Source organism: Pipistrellus hanaki (assembly GCF_964339955.1).
Source record: "Pipistrellus hanaki genome assembly, chromosome: 14".
Classification (NCBI taxonomy): Eukaryota; Metazoa; Chordata; class Mammalia; order Chiroptera; family Vespertilionidae; genus Pipistrellus; species Pipistrellus hanaki.
Genome location: NC_140516.1, coordinates 39410218 through 39429839, shown reverse-complemented (window position 1 = coordinate 39429839; position 19622 = coordinate 39410218). Strand labels below are relative to the sequence as shown.

General features: G+C 62.1%; 2 protein-coding genes across 3 annotated transcripts; one reads left to right on the top strand and one right to left on the bottom strand.

The window, feature by feature from the left end:
- Positions 1–47: 47 nt before the first annotated feature.
- On the bottom strand, positions 48–4681 carry FBXL15 (F-box and leucine rich repeat protein 15). Its single transcript, XM_084904008.1, is given in 7 exon segments — positions 48–372; positions 815–1320; positions 1668–1821; positions 1993–2076; positions 2078–2123; positions 2713–2815; positions 4134–4681. Coding segments are annotated over 6 exon segments (1023 nt in total). The 5' UTR covers positions 2756–2815; positions 4134–4681; the 3' UTR covers positions 48–182.
- A 57-nt stretch (positions 4682–4738) lies between these two features.
- PSD (pleckstrin and Sec7 domain containing) lies at positions 4739–19572 on the top strand. 2 transcript variants are annotated; one of them, XM_084904006.1, is made up of 17 exons: positions 4739–4895; positions 6110–6847; positions 7084–7186; positions 7603–7957; positions 8666–9106; positions 10371–10565; positions 10709–10789; positions 10977–11089; positions 11670–11728; positions 11838–11927; positions 15565–15608; positions 16957–17147; positions 17244–17314; positions 17418–17575; positions 17750–17894; positions 18166–18309; positions 18771–18925. In XM_084904006.1, the coding sequence occupies exons 2-17, from the start codon at positions 6194–6196 to the stop codon at positions 18789–18791; spliced, it is 2865 nt and encodes a 954-aa protein (XP_084760132.1). In that variant the 5' UTR covers positions 4739–4895; positions 6110–6193; the 3' UTR covers positions 18792–18925. The 2 variants fall into 2 exon arrangements, with proteins under 2 accessions (XP_084760132.1, XP_084760131.1); XM_084904005.1 differs by having other exon boundaries at positions 4740–4895; positions 18746–19572.
- Positions 19573–19622: the final 50 nt, after the last annotated feature.

Genomic DNA, 19622 nt, shown 5'->3' with positions numbered 1-19622 from the left:
TCCAACCTCCTGTCCCCTTTCTCCAACAGGGCCGCGCCAGGCAGGAGGGGGTGGAAAGCTCTTTATTTGAAGCTCCAGAGTGGGGTGGGGCACTGGCCTCTCAGCAGAAGCCCACACAGTCCAGTTTCCCACAGTTCATAGGCCGGGACACACAGTCCAGCTGTGCCTCGTCAGCGGGAGGGTCAGACCTGCAGGTTGACAAAGGGTGCAAAGCCCGCCATGTCCTGCAGCAGCACCAGAGCCTGATGCAGCGGCGGTTCCACATCGATGTCCACGCCGCGCTTCCGCAGGCGGCTCAGGCTGGGCTCGGCCACGTGGTGGCAGTGCCGCACTCGCAGTGAGCGCAGCGCAGGGCAGTATTCCGCCAGAGTCCTAGGGGAGGTGCGGGGTGAGGCTGAGGGCGCGAAATGGCTACACCCAGGGTGGGGGGATCCAGCAAAGCCTCTATGTATCCCACTGTCTCAGGGCATACTTTTTGCTTCCACACACAAGGAAGGCGGCCTGGATCGGGGTCATATACTTAATGCCTCCAGTGAACTGGAGATTTCCTGTCTCTTAAAAGGGTTACTGCTCCTCAACTCCCCTGGTTGAAGAAAAGCCAGAAATCTATGTAGGTGAAAACTGTGTGGATACTGGTTCAATAAAGTTTCTAAACTGTGGGCTCTCGGATCTAGACAATCCCAGGGGCCTTTCCTGCTCAGAATGGGGGTGCCGTGGTAGCAGAAACCCCAGTTCTGCCTTTTGATTACTGCCCAACTCTACTCTTAGAGGCTGATTGCCCTCCTCCCATCCCACTGATCCCGGGCCCAGGCACCTGATACCGTCGCTTCCAACGCGGAGGCAGCCCGTCAGGTCGAGGTGCTCGAGTTCTGGGCAGTTTCGAGCCAACTCTTGGACGGCCGTGTCCCCCACGTTGGCGTTGACCGCCAGAGAGAGGCTTCGGAGCCCTGCGCCGCGCCTCCGCGCCAGGTACACGATGGCCTCGTCCTTGATCTGACGGCAGGCGGTGAGGTCCAGCTCCTCCAGGGCCGGACAGCGGTCGGCGAGACCGCGCAGAGCCAGCCCGTCCACCCAGTCACAGTGCGCCAGCGACAGGCGCTGCAGCCGCGGGCAGCCCTCGGCCAGCGCCCCCAGCGTGCGGCGGCTCAGTTGCCCGCAGCCGGCCAGCGCCACGCTCCGCAGCTGCGGGTTCCGCGCCAGCACGGGCACCAGGTCCTCGTCCGACAACCATTCGTGACACGGCGCCAGCGCCAGCTCCTGCAGCCTCTCGGCGTCCCGCAGCAGCCAGGCCAGTGCGGCCCGCGGGATCTGCGGACCCACCTGCAGGCAGGGAGGCACCTCGACTCTCAGCTGCTGCGGGGGGTGGGACTGGCGCTGCCTATTCGCCCCAGATGAGTTCTTTCCTGGCAGCAGCCTGCCCTCTGGGGCTTGCCATCTGCCCTCCCAGGAGAGACCCCACGCCCCACGCGCCCTCTGAGCTGATACCGGGTACTCGCCCTTTGAGAGTACTTCCCGCAGGCGGATCCCTTCCAGGGCGCCGCTGGAGGGCTAAGGGGGTCTGGAAGGGTATGCAGGGACCGGGAACTGGGCTGGAGACAAGGCGAGGGCGGTACCCAGATGGGGGCGGAGCTCTGTCCCCCGCTCTCCCCCACCGCACCCCGGCTCACCTGAGCGGCGTCGAAGCGGCGCAGCCCCGCCAGGTGCAGCTGCACCAGGGCCCGGAAGGCGCGGCTGACGCGCTGCAGCCGGAGCAGCTGGCACAGCGGGACCCGGCTCAGGACGTGTGGGAGCAGCACGTCTTCCCAGGGCAGGTCCAGGAGCCTGCGGGTAAAGGGCGTTGGCGGCGGCGGCCCGGACCGCTGTTACCTGCGAGTCCGCCTCCGTTAAGCTCCTGCGCCCTGGCTTCTAAGAGCGGCCCCGAGGCCAGGTCCCGGGTCAACTCCTCTCCCTCAGGTCCTTCTTCACTCTCGCGGCCCCTTCGGTGCTAGGTACCTGACGGCTCCCGGCTCTTGCTCCCCTCCGGACGGCTCCATCGGTGGCTCCTTCGGCTGTCTACTGCGCGTGCGCAGTAAGGTCTTCTCGCTTTGGCTCAGGAACAGCTGCCGCGAACCCGCCTCCTAGGGCTGTAGTGACAGACCAATTCAATCGATTGCCGACTCACTGAGGATCCCCTCTGAAAGCGATAGGGATACGGTAACCGAGGGCGGAACAGACCTGTCCTGCAACATTACATCTCACCTTCTCCGCTATAGGGCTTGAAGCCCGAGTCTAAAGAACGTGATGCTGCTGCAGAGACCGGCTTCCTTTATTGCCTTGGGCCAGTGGATGATTTTGAGTGAAGTGGTGAAGGGAGGAACAAGCAAGGCCAAACGCAGAAGGAGCAGAGCCAGAATTCCAAGGTTCTGGGTTTACCCTCTGCCCTCTGGTTGCTTTTAGGGACTTTGAAAAATGGGAAGAAACTATTTAGGCTCTTAGTAGTAGGTGCTCAATAATTGTTTAATGAATTGAATAAGTGAAGCTAATTTTTTTTTTTCTTTCTTCATCAAGCAATTTGCCCAAACCTCAGGTTCCTGGTTAATTATGAAGTACTGAGCTATCCAACCCCTTCCACTCCCGGACGATTTGGAACGGGTTTACACCTTGGGGAAGAGACGTACATTAAGACGGACTATATCTCACCTGGCCAGCGTGGCTCAGTGGTTGAGCACGTACCTATGAACCAGGAGGTCAGGGCTCGATCCCCAGTGTGGGGCATGCAGGAGGCAGAGGATCAATGATTCGTCCTCATCATGTTCCTCTCTTTCCCTCTCCCTTCCTCTCTGAAATAAAATAAAATAAAATAAAATAAAATAAAATAAAATAAAATAAAATAAAATAAAATAAAAAGAACTACATCTCCAGCTGGGCCCCTTTCCTTCCCTAGGAGGTTTAAAGTCCTTAAAAGAATGCGTGCTCAGCTCAGCCGCCAGAAGTAGTGCTTCCCGGTTGGGGGTTTCGTGGTGGGTCTGAGTCTGGGCTACCCTCGCACACTGACGCCCTTGAGCTCGGGCCTCAGACTCTTAGCTGCCCTCTCAGGGCGTCCCAGGTCCAAGTTGCAGGGTCCGCCCCGGGAACTCCTGGAGCAATGCTTTCCCATCACCCACTGGCGGTAAGGGTGTGAGTGGCTCCGAGAGCTACTGGTGTCCCTGAAAGCTGGGTTACTTCCCATCCATTATCTCATCAGGGCTTCCGGCACCTCTGCAAAGTGGGCTGGTCTGTGCTGTCACTCCATTTTAAAGATGAAACCAAGGCCCTGGGGAGGAAGCGCCTTGTCCAGGGTCGAGCGAACCCGGGATAAAGAACTAAAGCATCGCAGAAACCGGTTTGGCTCAGTGGATAGAGCGTCGGCCTGCGGACTGAGGCGTCCCAGGTTTGATTCCAATCAGGGGCATGTGCCTCGGTTGCGGGCACGTTCCCAGTGGGGGGTGTGCAGGAGGCAGCTGATCGATGATTCTCTCTCATCGATGTTTCTGGCTCTCTATCCCTCTCTTTTCCTCTCTGTAAAAAATCAATAAAAATATATTTAAAAAAAAAAAAAAAAGAACTAAAGCATCCTGGGTTTCTCAGAATTCTTTCCACATTCCTTCATCTCCCAATGCAGTGAGGGCAGAGAAGCCAGCAGAGGGGAAGGATCAAAGAGGGTCAGCTTAGGAGAGGACTGACTTCTTCCTCGGCCTGCTCGGGGAGGCCACCGCTGGAAGGACCCCCCTCTGCTCAAATAGAGCCACGTGGGCGCGCACCCCCTCCGGCCGCGCGCCGCCGCCGCTCCCCGCTTTGTGAGCGCCTCTGCGCCTGCGCAGTGCGACAAATCTGGCGCTGTCCCCTTCAGCACCACGCGGAGCCCGCGCCGCCCTCCCCGCGGTGAGCCCCGCGCGTCCCCGCCTCGCACGTCCTCGCGCCCCCGACCACCCAAACAGACCCCCTCTCCTCTCCGAGGTCACCGTCTGCAGGCCCTGGCTTTCGCTAGGAGAGCAGTTGCCATAGCAACTCTAGCGGCGCTTACTTAAAAATAGATAGGCCCCCCCCCTTTTACCTTGGCCAAGGGCACAAGGGTTGCCTATGTGTGTCCCCCCCCCCCCCCCGTCCCCCGCTACCTTCAGTCCCCGCGTCATCCCTTCGAACCTCTTATCTTATGTAAATGGGCGCCTCACTCAGGCATCAGGGACGTTCTTCCTGAGGTCTGACTAATGCACCTCCTCCTGCGTCCCGGGCGAGTGGTCAGGGCTGTGTGTCCCGGGTCTGAGGCTGCGAACCCCGGGGGGTTTGAGGCGGGGGACCCTAAGTCTCCCCTCCACGCACTGATGGCCTCCTGGGTGTAGGGGGCGGGCCCGTGTGCTTGGCGCGGCCGCCGGCTCGTGGGGGCGGGAGCGCGTGTGGCATGTAACAGGTCATGTGGCAGCCTCCCGGGGACACGCGTGAGGTCTGGAGCGGGACACGCGTGTGGAGCGGGGTCTCGCGTGTGGCTCAGGGGGGCAGTGGGCGAGAGGAACGTGGACACAATTGGGGCGGGGCACGTGAGGGTCGAGGAAGGTAAAGGGGTTCCATGCATCCTCCCCCTCGGCAGGGGCGGGTCTCCGGTTGGCGGGAGAGTCCAGCCGAGACCTAACCTGTGGGGGGGGGGGGGGGGAGGGGAGCAGCCTCCGGGGCTCAGGCCCTGGGAGAGGGCGGGGGTTGGGAGGGGGGTGAGATTAGCTCTGCCGGAGCCACGTAGGGAGGAGGAGGAGGGACTGAGAGGCAGAGGCGGGCGGGCGGGCCTGGAGAAAGCGGGAGCCAGCGGGAGCCGCGCGCTGCTTTCACCGCGGAGCTGGGCCCAGCCTCCCCTCCCTCTCCTCGGCCTCAGCTCCAGGCCACCGGCGGTGAGTACTGAGTCCGGGTTGCACGGGGAAGGGGGGTGGTATGCTGGGCCTCAGTTGAGTTTCAGGAACCTGAGCAGCAGGGGTGCTGCTCTTGACCTGGGTCCCTCCCCTGCATTGCCACAAGAGGCCCCGTTACCTCTTTATGGCCTCTCCTGGGCCAGACAAAATCTGCCACCCCTGAGGGGAGAAGGGTCTGGTGCAGTCTCCCCCTCCCGGGACCACTGACTGGTGGGGGTTGGGAGAGAGGGTGTGTGTCCCTGCTCAAGTATGGGTATGAGTGTGCATCTGTATTTGTGTGTATTGTGACCAGTAGGTCTCTGTAGCTGACATGCCTATGTGTCTGTGAGCCTTAGAGAATGAGGGTCCCTCTGGGTACATGTGGGTGTCTCTTTGTGTGTTCCTGTGTGATGACAGTGTGTGTAAAACAGGCATGTGCCTTTCCATTATACACATAGTTGTTATGACTGTGAGAGTGTGTGAGGGTGTGTCTTTGAGCAATGTGTATGTAGCCTCTGACTGTGTTTAACTGTATATGACACATTGGTCCTTAAGTGTATGTGTGTGTGCATGAGTGTGCGTACCTATATTAAGAACAAAAATGTCCCTTTCCCATCCATCATGTATGTATGAGGGGTAGCGGCTCCTGTTCAGGCCTTTTTCTTCCCCTTCACCCTATGCCTTTCAGCTCCTAGTGGTCCTTATAGGATCCCCTTTCTCCAATTCTTCTTTCCCCTGTTTCCTGGGGGCCTGAATTGGGGCCTCAATAAAAGGAACTGATTGTAGGGCACTCATGGCTGCATGATAGTGATGGCTGGCTGACACTCCCAGTTCAGAGGGTGGGGGTACCAGTCTTCCCCTCCCCACACACCAGAAATAGCTACAAAATGCCACCAAGACTCCAGGCTCTCTCAACTTCCTTCCTTCCTTCCAACATAGCTTCCTTTCTCCCCCAGGGGTGATGCTCAGGGTCCCCAGCCATAAGGAGGGAATCCAGGGTGCTTTTGGAGGGAACAATCTTTTCTCCTCAGGCCTCCATGGCAGGAGCCCAAACAGGAGGCCTGGTCACCCGCAGGGGAGAGATCAGTGATGCCATAGTCCCAGGGTGGGCGAGGCCCCTGTGCTCATGGCCCCAGCCAGCTTTCCCCTCCCTGTCTCCGCTCTCCTCCATCCAACTCCCTGGCAGTTGACCCCCTGCTCCCCTACCTCTCTTGCAGGCCTGTCCGAAGAGCATGCTGCCCCCTCACTCCCCGCCTGGCCTCGCCATCCCTGCTCCCCCAGCCTGACCCCCGGGCCCCAGCATGGCCCAGGGTGCCATGCGCTTCTGCTCTGAAGGTGACTGTGCCATCTCCCCGCCACGATGCCCACGCCGCTGGCTTCCCGAAGGTCCCGTGCCTCAGAGTCCCCCGGCCAGCATGTATGGCAGCACAGGCTCCCTGCTACGGCGGGGGCCCGGTGCAGGTCCCCGAGGCCGGGACCTGGGACGTGTGACAGCACCCTCCACACCCCTGCGTGGCCCCCCTTCACCCCGTGTTGCTCCCTCACCCTGGGCACCCTCCTCACCCACGGGGAAGCCTCCACCAGGGGCCAGGAGCTCCGTGGTCATATTCCGCTTTGTGGAGAAGGCCAGCGTGAGGCCGCTGAATGGGCTACCTGCTCCCGGAGGCTTGAGTCGGAGCTGGGACCTGGGTGGGGTCTCTCCTCCCAGGCCCGCTCCAGCTCTCGGGCCTGGCGCTGGCCGCAAGTTGCGGCTGGAGGCATCCACGTCAGACCCACTCCCGGCAGGAGGAGGTGCCGCTCTGCCCGGCCGCCAGGGCCTTTTACACGGGCCACCAGCCCCACCCCAGGCTGGGGCCGATGGCCTTTATTCCTCTCTCCCCAATGGGCTGGGGGGGCCCTCTGAGCACCTGGCCACGCTGTTCCGCGGATCTGCTGACACTGGACTCCTGAACAAGGTACGCGACCTCCCTCGAGCTCCCTGGAACCCAGGTCCTATGGAGGGGGCAATTTTGGCCTCGTGGCTACTCGTCAGATCCTTCACTCCTATTTTTCTTGCCCTCTGGGTTGTCCCTCTGTCTCTGCACCTCCATCTGTCCCTGAGGGTTTTTCTTTGTGTTTCTATCCCATGTTCTTTTGTCTTTGTGTGTCTGGCCTCATCTCTGGGTGTCCTCTGTCTCCCTCCTTGGCTTAGGGAGACACCTGGTCCTCACCCTGGGAAGTCTCCTCTCATGCCCAGAGAATCGCTCGAGCCAAATGGGAATTCTTCTATGGCTCCTTGGCACCCCCCAGCTCAGGTAAGGCCTGGGCCTGGAGCAGGGGGAACAGGGCAGGGCCTTCCGGCAGCCGAGGCACAGGGAGTCCCCTCTCCTGGGCTCCGGCATCAGCTAGTGCTGCCTCAGGCCTCGGGCCTCAGTCTTCCCACATGTGCTAGGATGCAGGGGTTGGGGCTGATGGCTGGGCTGGGCACCTGCAGGCAGCTGGGCAGTGGAAGGAGGGGATGGCAGGATATCAAGGATCAGTCCTTGGAGTAGAAAATGAACTCGGCCGGTCCCAGGAACAAGCTGAGTCTGTGGCAGGAGGAACGGTGGTGAGATAGTGAAAGAACTTCCTGCCAGTAGGAGGCCGTGGGGATGGTTTCCTCCCTAGAACAGAGTCAGGGCGGGAAGCTGACCCGGATAACCGCCTGACCGGATGCCTGTGCACACTGCAGGTGCTAAGCCCCCAGAGCAGGCCCCCCCATCTCCACCTGGGGTGGGCGCAGGGCAGGGCTCTGGGGTGGCTGTGGGGCGAGCGGCCAAATACTCCGAGACCGACCTGGACAAGGTGCCCCTGAGGTGCTACCGAGAGACCAACATCGACGAAGTGCTGGCTGAGCGGGAAGAGGCCGACTCGGCCATCGAGAGCCAGCCCAGCTCCGAGGGCCTGCCTGGCGCCGCCCGCCCGCCCGCCCCACGTCCTGGCCCGCGCCCTGGCCCTCATGCCAGCCTGAGCAGTGGCGATGAGGATGAGGCAGGCGGGGAAGAGGATGTGGACGATGAGGTGTTTGAGGCCTTGGAGGGGGCACGGTGAGTGGGGGAGAGGGCGAGGAAAGTGGCTTGCTCCTTCCCACTGGTCCAGAGGCAGAGCTGGGGGCGATGGGACTGGAACAGAGACGAAGGTGGGGTTGGGAGTGCCAGGACCAAGCTGGTGGTGCCACCGGCAGGGTGTGGCAGGAGACTCTGGACAGAGGCCTGAGGTCTGGCAGGACACTGGAATGTGGGGGCACCAGCAAGATCCCGGGGGGTAACCAGGGTAGAGGAGGAAAGGGGTTCTGGGAAAGAAAGGGCTGAGTGAGAGTCCAGAGGCCAGAATTAAGCCTGGGGGTGTGGGAGCATCAACCCATATCCTGGATCTTGTTGGAAGCATGGGGAGTTTGGGGTTTTTCCCTTCATCTCACACCCCACTGTAGCCTGGAGCCTCATCTTCTTCTCCTAAGATGTTGCCAGAAATAGAAATGGGATGGCAGGAGGGGAGAGGATCAGGGAGAAGGAGGAGAAGGGAGATTAGCGGAGAGGGAGAGAGGAAGAGGATTGGGTGCTGGGGATGGATAGGGATGGTGCGCCCCAAGGCACTAAATAGCTTGAAGGACCTGTTGTGGTTTTTTTAAAGGGGTTTGGGGGACTGTGAAAAGAAGATGATAAACCCCTTTGTAGAGTCAGTATGAAAGTTCAATGAAATGCTGCCAGAGAGTTGTCCTCTGGGGCCCTGATCAGAGATTTTACCTGCCCCTGCAGGCCAGGCACCCAGACGCCTCACCTGGGGCCTCTCAAGTCACCTGTGCCCTTTCTACCTGGGACCAGCCCCTCGGCTGACGGGCCTGACTCGTTCAGTTGTGTGTTTGAAGCCATCCTGGAGTCACACCGGGCCAAGGGCACCTCCTACACCAGCCTTGCCTCCCTGGAGGCCCTGGCCTCACCTGGCCCAACCCAGAGCCCCTTTTTCACCTTTGAGCTGCCTCCCCAGTGCCCCATCCCCCGGCCTGATCCCCCCGTTCCCGCCCCACTTGCCCCTCTCGAACCGGATTCTGGTACCAGCTCTGCCGCCGATGGGCCTTGGACACGGAGAGGGGAGGAAGAAGAGGCAGAGGCTGCAGCCAAGCAAGCCCCAGGGAAGGAGCCCCCTAGTCCCTGCCGCTCAGAGGACAGCTTTGGGCTGGGGGTGGCACCCCTGGGAAGGTGAGTGACCCCTTTGGTTTCTTAGATTCAAGGCCCTGAGGGCTCTAGGAACAGCTGTTGGAAGGGACAGAGCCGGAGTGTGAGGATGGAGTTTATATTCCTGACCCCTGATAGGCAGGTTAAGGAATGCAGATGCCTGTGTCCCACTTGGAGGACTTTCCACTGACTGTGAGGGGGAGCCCCTTAGTGCCCCCCGCCCTTGGTCTCAAATTCAGTGACTTGAGAAACCACGATTCAGCATTGAAGGATGTCCCCTCCGTTCCCAGGCAGAGCCTGCAACCTGCCGAGAATTCTTGTGACCTAACACCCATCCAGCCTGAGGCTTCTTCCAAAGATGCAGCCATCAGCCTCTCCCCTCGCTTCCCTCCCATGCACCTCCCTCTCCAACCAGGAGTCTCTCGCCCTCATCCAGGAAGTCCATTCATCAGTCTAACCTTTCTGCTCTCTCCTCTGCCAGCTACCCTCTCAGTCATGGAAGCCATGGCAACAGGAGGGGGTGGCCAGAGATACAGGGTTGCCTAGCAACCAGGAGTTTCCGGCCTCTGTCTCTGGGTGACAGGTGGCTTTGCAAGTAGAGCAGCTGGGGTGGGAAGGGAAGGGAAGGGAAGGGAAGGGAAGGGAAGGGAAGGGAAGGGAAGGGAAGGGAAAGGAAGGAGAGGAGACGACGAGACGGGAGATGAGGGAGGGCACTTTGACCCACAGTCCCCTTTACCCCAGAACCTGCTTCTTTGTGAGTAGAAGGACCAAGGAGGAGGCTCCTCTCCCCAAAGGGTGGGAGGAGGAAGGATATAGGAGTGGGAAGCTGTCCCTGTCGCCTCAAATGTTTGACCGTCTACTGTTCTTCCCTGACAGCCTGTGTTAACCTTGCCCATATTCTTCGAGAGAGAAGTCTATGTTGTGAGAAGGAGCAGAGTGATGGGGAATCTATGTGCCACAGCACACTGAGGGAGCTTTGTGGGAGAATGGGGGTGTGGTGGGGCTTTCCTCTCCGTCTCACACCCACGGCAGCTTGTAGTCTCCTCTTCTCCCTCCTCGGGAGGAGTGCCCACAGCAGCAAAACGGGTGTGGGTTAGACTTGAGGCAGGACTTCCGCAGAGAGGTGGTGATGACGGGGGGACCCTGGACAAATCCCCTCTGGAGAAAAGGAAATGCCTTCCCCACGTCCCAGTCCCCCCTGTCACCCTGCTCTGGGGGCAGAGGGCGGGCCTGGACGGCCCTGGGAACCTGCCCCACCGCTGAGCTGGCTGGTGTTCTACCCTGGCAGCGAACCACCCTTGAGCCAGCTGGTATCTGACTCAGACTCAGAGCTGGACAGCACCGAGCGGCTGGCCCTGGGAAGCACGGACACCTTGTCTAACGGGCAGAAAGCAGACCTGGAGGCTGCGCAGCGCCTGGCTAAGAGGCTGTACCGGCTAGACGGCTTCCGGAAGGCTGATGTGGCCCGGCACCTGGGCAAGAAGTAAAGCCTCTGGGCTGGGGCCGAGAAGGGGGAAGGAGGGTTGCGTCCCCTCTATCTAAGGCCCCAGGTTACTCGGCAACCCCCCCTCTGCCCCCCTGACACTTCCCCTTGAGATTCTACCTGTCTCTCTGCCCCGCCCACAGCAATGACTTCAGTAAGCTCGTGGCTGGAGAGTACCTCAAGTTCTTTGTCTTCACGGGCATGACTCTGGACCAAGCTCTCAGGTGGGTGTCGAGCCCTCCGAGTGCAGCCCCCGCTCTCCAGGCCTGGGGTGCAGGGCCTTCGCTACGCCTCCTCTGAGCCCCCGGACCTCCCCTGAGCTGCCCTGACCACACCCTTCCCAAGAGCCAGGGCTCCCTGGTGAGGGGACCTTGGGCGGGGGTGACATGCTCCTTCTTCCCTCCTCTCCAGGGTGTTTCTGAAGGAGCTGGCCCTAATGGGCGAGACCCAGGAACGGGAGCGCGTGCTGGCTCACTTCTCCCAGAGATACTTCCAGTGCAATCCCGGAGCTCTGTCCTCAGAGGGTGAGGCGGCCAGGGCAGGGCTCTCCTGGCAAACGGGCGCTGCATGTGTGCCTAGAGCGTGAGTGTGTGTGCAGGAGTAAACCAATGCACAAGCGTGCAGGCATGGGAGCACATACGTGTGTGCAGACAACGCAGACGTGGCTACCTGGATGTGGAACGGTGCGTGTGGGCAGGCATGTTGTTAGGGCCTCGTGTGTGTTGTGAAGAGGCAGGTGACAGGTGTGTTTGCATACCATTGTCCACATATGCGTGCAAAACAGCGCTTGGCTTGAGCGGGGATTCTGTTTGGCTGCACCGGTCCACGTACGTGTGTGAGGCACACTTGTTTGTGTCTCATGCAGAGACACAGGCACATGGTGTTAGGGAGGGCCGCCTGAGAAAGGGGGGAGGTCCCTCCTAAGGGATCTGCAGGAGAAGAGAAATCTCTGCCGAGGTTTGGCTCCCTAGTGGCTTCAGGACTTACAAAAAGTGTGCTTGAGGGCCAAAGGGGTCCCGAAATGGGGCGGGGGGTGAGCTGGAAGGCTGAGTAAGAGCGCTGCGGGAAGAGGCCCGGGGACGCTGAATGTCGACTCTGCCCTAGACGGTGCGCACACGCTGACCTGCGCCCTCATGCTTCTGAACACCGACCTCCATGGCCACGTGAGTGGGGTGTGGCGGGAAGGAGCGGGAAAACAAGACCCTGTGCAAGACTCCGAGGCCCGGAGGGCCAAGGGCCACCAGGTTCACAGGCCCCTGCTCCCTCCCTTAGAACATCGGGAAGCGCATGACCTGCGGAGACTTCATTGGGAACCTGGAGGGCCTCAACGAAGGCGGCGACTTCCCCAGGGAGCTGCTCAAGGTGGGGGCGAGCGGGGCGGGGCACGGGGAGCGGGGGGGGGGGGCAGGGGCGGGGGAAGGGATAAGGGGCCTGTTGGCGGGTGTACGAGAAAGGCAAGGTGAGGGAGGGCCCTGCCTGGAGAGCCTAGACGCCTTAGACTCAGTCTGGGTACCGCCCCCCCCGCCCCCACCCCCGCCCCCCGCCTCCCAGACGGGCTCCCGGAACATGCGCACTGGCCGTGCAGCCCGGGCTGCGCACTGCGGGGGGAGGGGAGCTCTGAAACCGCGTGATCTGGCGGCCCTGGACCCCGCATTTGTCTGCATTAGTGCCCCTCCCCCTGTGTTCCCCGAGGTTGGCGGGGGGGGTCCCCCCTGCGTGGGGTGGGGGTCACCCCGGCATACCGCTTCCTCCTCCGCCTCACTCCCACGGCCCAGGGTTCAGAGTCACAAAGGTCATCCCGGTACCGCGCACCGGAGGCACCGGGAGGAGAGGCACCGGAGGCACCGGGAGGGGAGGCACCGGAGGCACCGGGAGGGGAGGCACCGGAGGCACCGGGAGGTAGAGGGGCCTGAGAGGGACACAGGCTTTTCCAAGTTCTGGCCGAGTGTTAGCGCCGAACTGGAGCTAGATCCCCTACTGGGCTCCTGGCTCCTGCTGGGCTGGCCTGCGCCCAGGCCCCGAGGGGTTTGTGCCCTGGGGCTGGCAGGATGGGAGGAAGAGGGGCATCCAGCCCGTGGGTTCCCTCCGCCCCCTGATTGGTGAAGTCTCATCCAAGAAACCCCCAAGGTTGGCAAAGGGGTCCCTGGGCCACCCCATAAATGTGAGTGCACAGGAGTGTCCTTGGGCTTGTCTGTGAGCTTGTCTGTTGAGTGATGTGGCTTGTGCTGGACTTCCGAGTTTGGGAATGTATCTGAGTGGGGGTGTCCATTGGGAGTGGGGGGATGCTTGAACTGAGCTGTATATGTATGACCTAGGGTGCCGGTGAAGCGATGGGTGTGTCTGATTTGGGTATGGCTGTGCAGTAGAGCTTAGAGTGTGTGTTTGATTGGAGGTGTCCCGTGGTTGGGAGGTACATCTGTGAATCGGCTGTCTGGTTTAGGACATGTGTCCGTGATGTTTTAACGTTAATGACTGCGCATCTGAATCCGCAGTGTCCGTGAGTTGGGGTGAATGTGAATTGGCGCATGTGGCTAGTTGAGGTGTGTGTCTGCAAAGTGTGTACCTGAGCTGGAGTGTACACAGGGCGTGTGAGGTGTCTGCGAGTCGGTGCGTTGGAGGAGGCCGGCGCGATCCCAAGGCTGCAGCCTCCGTCCGGCACCGCCCTCTCGCCGGCCTCGTGGCAGATCCCGGCTTGGCAAAAAGGGGCCGCCAGGGGGCGCTCCGACCTCTCTGCTCACCACCACGCCCCCCACCCACCCCCACCTCCACACCCCCTACCCTCCATCCCCCCGCCCCCCGCCCCCCACCTCTGACTTGCCTTGGAGGGAGTTCTAGACGCACAGGGTTCGCCCACCTTCCCAGCTCCGGGCTCGGGGCTCCCAGCGCCCCCCACCCGCGTCCCCCAGCGCTGCCGCCCCCACGCGGGGGTGCTCCCCGGCCTCCCTGGGCTCCTCCCCGCGGCGGCGCGCGGCGGGGGGCCGCCCCTCGGCCAGACGCCTCCATTTCGCGGCGTCCCCGCCCCGGCCCTCGCCCTCCCCTCTCCCCTCCTCCCAGCCGGCGCCCCCTCCCGCTTACGGAGCCGCGGAGCCGACATTGCCGCCGCCGCGCGGTGCCGTGTCGGTCGGAGGGAGCGGCGGGCCTCGCGGGTGTCGGGGAACCGTCCACGGGCTGCCGGGCCCGGGCGGGCGGGGGCATGGCCGGGGGCCGCGCGGCCGGGCCAGGATGATCGGCGTCAACAGCATCCACAGCAGCGCCGGGCGGCTGCGCTCGCGCTCGCTGTGCTCCGTGCGCTACGGGCGCTCCCACCGCGGCGCCGAGACGCTGTGCTACGGGTGGCCGCCGCGCTCGCGCAGCCTGCGGCCCGTGCTCTACACCGACCTGGTGGTCAGCCGCCTGCAGGGCCGCAGGAAGAAGAAGGCGGTGAGGCCGGCTGCGCCCCGCCGGGCTGGGGCGGCTCGGGGGCCGCGAGGGCGGCGCGGCGGAGCGGGCGGCTGGAGGGAGGCGCCTTGGGCAGAGCGAGCAGAGGTGGACGCCCGCGGGGCCGAGGCAGGGGGCCCGGCAGGGACAGAGGGGCCAGGGATGGGCATGGACTGGAGGGGGAAGAGCGCAGACCCTCTGGTCAAGATGGGCACCTCAAGCGGAAGGGCCTCTGTCTGCGTCTTCTAGATGGGAGCATGGCTGAGGGTTCCGGACTTCGGGAGGAAGATGTGGTTGGGGGCAGGAGATGAACTGGAAGGCTGGGGACCAGGATTGCGGGTTGGATGGCGGTGGCCACTTCAGCCTCCAGGCCAGAGAGTTGGAGAGTGAAGGCTTCGGGCCCAAGCTCTGCTGGGTTTGGGCTGGGTGTGTGCTGCGAAGCTGTGTGTGCATAAGCCTGGCTGTGCCGTGTGTGAGGCGGAGGCTGTGGGGTGTACTCAGCGCCGGGCAGGGTGTGCTCACAGGGGCTGTTTTGCGTGGCCGTGGGCAGTGAGAGGCAGAGGTCTTGGTGTGTTGGGGGTAGCCTATGTCCCCGCTGCACCCAGCTCACACACAAACAGCATCACACTCACACTCCGCCTGACACCCGCATGCTGGGGACACACCTATTCACAGACAGGCTGTGGGAAGCACTCCCACAGCGGGAGGCCCTCGGCCCTCGCGTGGACCTGTGTTGCAGGCCTCTCCTGAGAAGAGGGGTCCCCTATGCTACTCCTCCAGTCCATCCTCTCCTTCCACCACCACGAAGTCCCCGCAGGTCCCCCAGGGCAGCTGTGCTGAAGGAAAGCGACTGGTTGGGAAATCCACAGGGAGGTGGGGGCGTGCTGCCTTTTAAACCAATAGTCACTCCCTGGGGACAGGAAGTGTGGGAGTCGGCTGGGGGCCACGCTGGCATGCGGCTTGGTGGGGCAGCCTGGGTTGGGGATGGTTTCAGCTTGTCCTGGGCTTGGGAGCCATCAGGGTATGTTCTCATTAGCCAGGGAAGGAAGTGACCGTGAGTTCCCATTCTGGGGACTCAGTTTCCCCGTATGCTCTGTGTGGTCTTAGGTTGTAAAACGGGCCCAGAGCATGGCCGTTTGGGAAAAGGAGAGCTTCTTGAATTACTGTTTTCCATTTCCTCCCGAGCTGTGTTTCTCACACCGAGGATCCGAGCAGGATGACCTCTTAGCAAAACAACAACAAAGATAATATTAGCCGTTGCCATTAATTGTGCATCAGTCACACGTGAGGACGCCCTGTGCCGATGGCTTTCCCTCAGTAAACACGGGGCACCCACCGTGCCCTTCCCCAGGGAGACTCGCTTAGAGCAGCCCAGCGACAGCGGCCACGCTGGGCCCGGGTCCCAGTGCTCTGTTCCAGAGCCTGCGTTCCTGGTCGTTCCTCCCTACTGCCCCCCCCCCCCCTTCCAGTTCTGCCTTCTCCGGCTTATGGGCGGGAGGGCTCTGAGCTCTGGCATTGGGGTACATAACGCACCTTCCTCCAGGATTGACCCACACCGCCCTGCTTTGTTCTTCCCTCCCAGGCTCTGTACAGCTCCATCAAGAATGAGAAATTGCAGTGGGCCATGTGAGTCCTGGGGCTGTGTGGTGGGGGAGGAGATGTGGGTGTGGGGAAGGGTCTGCCTGGAGAGGTGGAGAGGGCCGTGGGGCAGGGGAGGTGGGTGAGGCCATGAGAGGCAGTGAAGTGGCCTCGCTTCCTTCTTTGGAGATGCTTGCCTGGACTCGGGGCTCTGCGTCTTGTCTCTAGCTGGGTTGTTATGACAAGCTGGGCTGGGGTAAGTGGCCATTGTCAGCTGGCCTAGGAGGAGGGCTGCAGAAGGGGAGGTCCCTTGGCAGTCCTAGTGGGAAAACTGAAGTCGCTGGAGGTAAGGGCCCTGGGCCGGTAGCATGAGACACCCCTCTTGGGTGCTAGGGAGCCCTAAGTGTCACCGACAAGGGACCACAGTGGCTACTGGTACAGTCCCGGTGGAGCCAGAGACTCAGAAGAAATCTTGGAGCTTCTCGAAGAGTCCCTCTGAGGGAGAAGGTCCAGTTTTAGCCTTGGGCCCCCCAGTCTGAGGGGAGAGCCCTCGCCTCACTCATGTTTTCTAGGATCTGCTGAGTCCAGTCACTGCCCCGTTTAGTGGGAGTTCCCAGTAGGTGAGAGCGAAAACCTCAGGAGGCAGAGCTTAGGGAAAGCTTCTTGGAGGATTGGGACTTGGGGAGCAAGATTTGAAAGAGGGGGAACATTTGGGAAGAGAAAAAGGGAAGTTGGTATTTGGGCGGCAAACATGTGAGGTCTGAAGTGAGTATGGGGTGGGGAGACGAGGAGGAGGCCGGCCTGCTGGGAGTGTGGAAGGAGGGTGTTGGCAGGGCTGCATTACAGGCTCCATGTGGGAGGCAGTAGGCAGCTTGCAGGTTGAGCTCGGAGTGACCAGACAGAATCACTTTTCAGAGGACACCTGACGGCCTGCCGACAGGGGTGTAGCAGGGGAGCACTAGGGAGCAGCTACTTCTGACACCATTTTGCCAACAAGCTGTGAGCTGGAGTTGGGTGTGGTTGAGACAGCTGAGTCAGACATATGTCTGTCCTGGTAGAGAAGGGGTGTGTGTGTGTGCGGGCGCGCAGAAATGGAGAAGATGGTTGGCTACCTGGGAGGGGAGGAAGGGACAGACATGGCCTTAGCCTTGGGGCTCTGATCGGAGGAGCCATTCTGCCTCATGGAGCCCTGATCAGAGTGGGAGACAGAGCTACCCTCTAGGGAGGCCTGCTGTGAGGTGGGAACCGTGGTTCCGGTGCCTCAGGTTGAGGGGAGCCACACCCCTGTGTCTACAAACACTGGAGGGGCTTTCCTGGGTGAACAGAGGCCAGGATTGAAAGGGGGGGGGGGCTGTGGCTTCCTAGCCAGCCCTCTCTGAGGCGATCACACCTGCAGAGACGAGGAGGAGTTGAGACGCTCTCTGTCTGAGTTGGCCGACCCCAACCCCAAGGTCATCAAGAGGGTGAGCGGGGGCAGCGGCAGCGGCTCCAGCCCTTTCCTGGACCTGACTCCTGAGCCCGGGGCCTCGGTCTACAAGCACGGGGCCCTGGTGCGCAAGGTGCACGCGGACCCCGACTGCAGGAAGAGTACGTGGCCTGGGGCCGGAGTCTGGGGGATGGGAGGGAGTGGGCCTGTCCCAGCCCTCCCCTGACCTGTTTTCCCCTCCCTCCTCCCTCCCTCAGCACCTCGGGGCAAACGGGGCTGGAAGAGCTTCCACGGGATCCTCAAGGGCATGATCCTGTACCTGCAGAAGGTTCGGGGCCAGTCCGCGGGGTGGGGGCTGAGCTGGCTCTGGGGAAGGTGGCTGGGCCGGGCCGGGCTGGGCCTGTGGCCAGGATGAGATGGGCACCCTGCAGGAGGAGTACCAGCCTGGGAAGGCCCTGTCGGAGGCAGAGCTTAAGAATGCCATCAGCATCCACCACGCGCTGGCCACCCGCGCCAAGGACTACAGCAAGAGGCCCCACGTCTTCTACCTGCGCACGGCCGACTGGCGGGTCTTCCTCTTCCAGGCTCCGTGAGTGCCTTCCTCCGGCCCCTCCCGGACCCCTGCTCTCCACCCCCATCGTGTCCCCTCCCTCCCTCCCTCCCTCCTGGATGGATTCCTTCCTTCTGGGGCCACATCCTGAGCCAGGACTCGCACTCCTGGGTACGAGTCCTGGGCCCAGGCCCCAAGCAGCTATCTCCTCAGGAGCCTGGAGCAGATGCAGTCCTGGATCACTCGCATCAATGTGGTGGCCGCCATGTTCTCTGCACCCCCCTTCCCGGCCGCTGTGAGTTCCCAGAAGAAGTTCAGCCGCCCTCTGCTGCCCAGCGCTGCCACCCGCCTCTCCCAGGTACTCCCCGCTCTGTCCCCCCGGCCAGGCTCAGGCCAGCCGCAGTCTCAAGGCTGCTGGCTCTGATTACGTAGACGTTTACTGCACCAGGACAATGGTCACGGGGTGGTGGGGGCGAATGGAGGCCGAAACCCAGCTGCCACCCTCCTTGCCATGCTGTGCGCCCAGACAGTAGTTTGCTCATCCTAAGAAAGGGGCACCTTTTACATAAACATGCACAGAGGCCCTGTGTGTGCTAGAGGAGCCCTGACCGTGTCCCCTCTGCCGCTAGGAGGAGCAAGTGCGGACCCATGAGGCCAAGCTGAAGGCCATGGCGAGTGAGTTGCAGGAGCACCAGGCTGCCCTGCTGGGCAAGAAGGCCCGGGGCAAGGAGGCTGAGGAGCAGCGGCAGAAGGAGGCCTACCTGGAGTTTGAGGTGAGCCTTCCGGCCTTGGGCACCTACGTGCCACCTGTCCCCATTAGCAGGACTTCTGTGTCCCCAGCGCAGGGTCAGCCTGGTGCTCAAGGGCATGGACTCCTAAAGTCTTGCTTATTAATCCCTCTCAGCGTTAGTTCCCTCTTCTGTGGGTCAGGGAGACTGTTCTGTACTCACGAGGGTCAGGAAGTGAGGTGTCTGTCAGCTCTGGTAAAGGCTCAGGAAACAATGGCGGTGACAGCTGGCCATCTTGAGAGCTCATAGAGGGTCACCAACCTACTGGGGATCATGTCACCTCCTTGGGGGGCCAGCGTGGGCAAGAACCTGCCCTCTCCTAGCCTTTGTTGGTTTCCCTCCTTGGTCCAGACGGACAGAGACGGGGTGGGATGGGCGGAGGGTGGAGGGTTGGCTCACGGCCCCTGCCCCTCTGCCTCAGAAATCCCGCTATGGCACATACGCAGCACTGCTTCGGGTCAAGCTGAAGGCGGGCAGTGAAGAGCTGGACGTGGTCGAGGCGGCCCTGGCCCAAGCCGGCAGCACGGAGGACGGAGCCCCCCCACCTCGCTCCAGCCCCTCCCTGCAGCCCCGTGTCTCCAGCCAGCCCCGGGCTCAGTGTCGGGGCTCGGAGCCGCGGGCAGGGGCGGGCAGCGGGCGTCGGAGGCCCTGAGTCGGGGGTGAGAGTGTGTGTGTGGGGGGGTGCCCCCTGGGCACTGCATGACATGGCCCTGCCCGAGCCCGGGCCGGCCTCGGTGACCCGAGGGCCCTTCGGCCCAGGGCCCTACCGCGCCGGACGCGGTGTCCGGGGCAGCGCAGGGCTAGGGCATGGGCCCCAGGAGCCTAGGCTCAGAGCCCCTCGGAGACACCCCTCCCCCCATTTTGTGATAATGTTTTGCACTTTTTCGTACTGGGGGCTGGGGTGGGAGGGGCCAGGGCCCTGGACTTCTGATGCTTTTTTTTGGGGGGGGGGAGGGAAGGGGAGGCTGACAACGGTTCTGCTTTCTGCTGAGACCACCCCCACCTGACACCAGCAACCCTCCCCCGCCCCGGGGCCCGGCTCAGACAGAGGCCGGGAGCTGGGCACGAGCTGGTTCTCCTTCTTCCTGAGGGCTCACTTCCCCCTTTCCCGAGGCGGAGGCGGAGGGAGGTGTCCATGCCCAGGCCCCTGTGCACCGGCTGGGGACAGCATGGCCTTGCTTTCCCTCCTCCCGTGGGCCCCGCCCTTTACACGGCCTCCAGCCCCATTAAAACTGCTCTGGACTTGCCGACTGGACCTCCTTTCCTCTCAGTGCCTGGCGCTGGGCCCGGGTAGGACA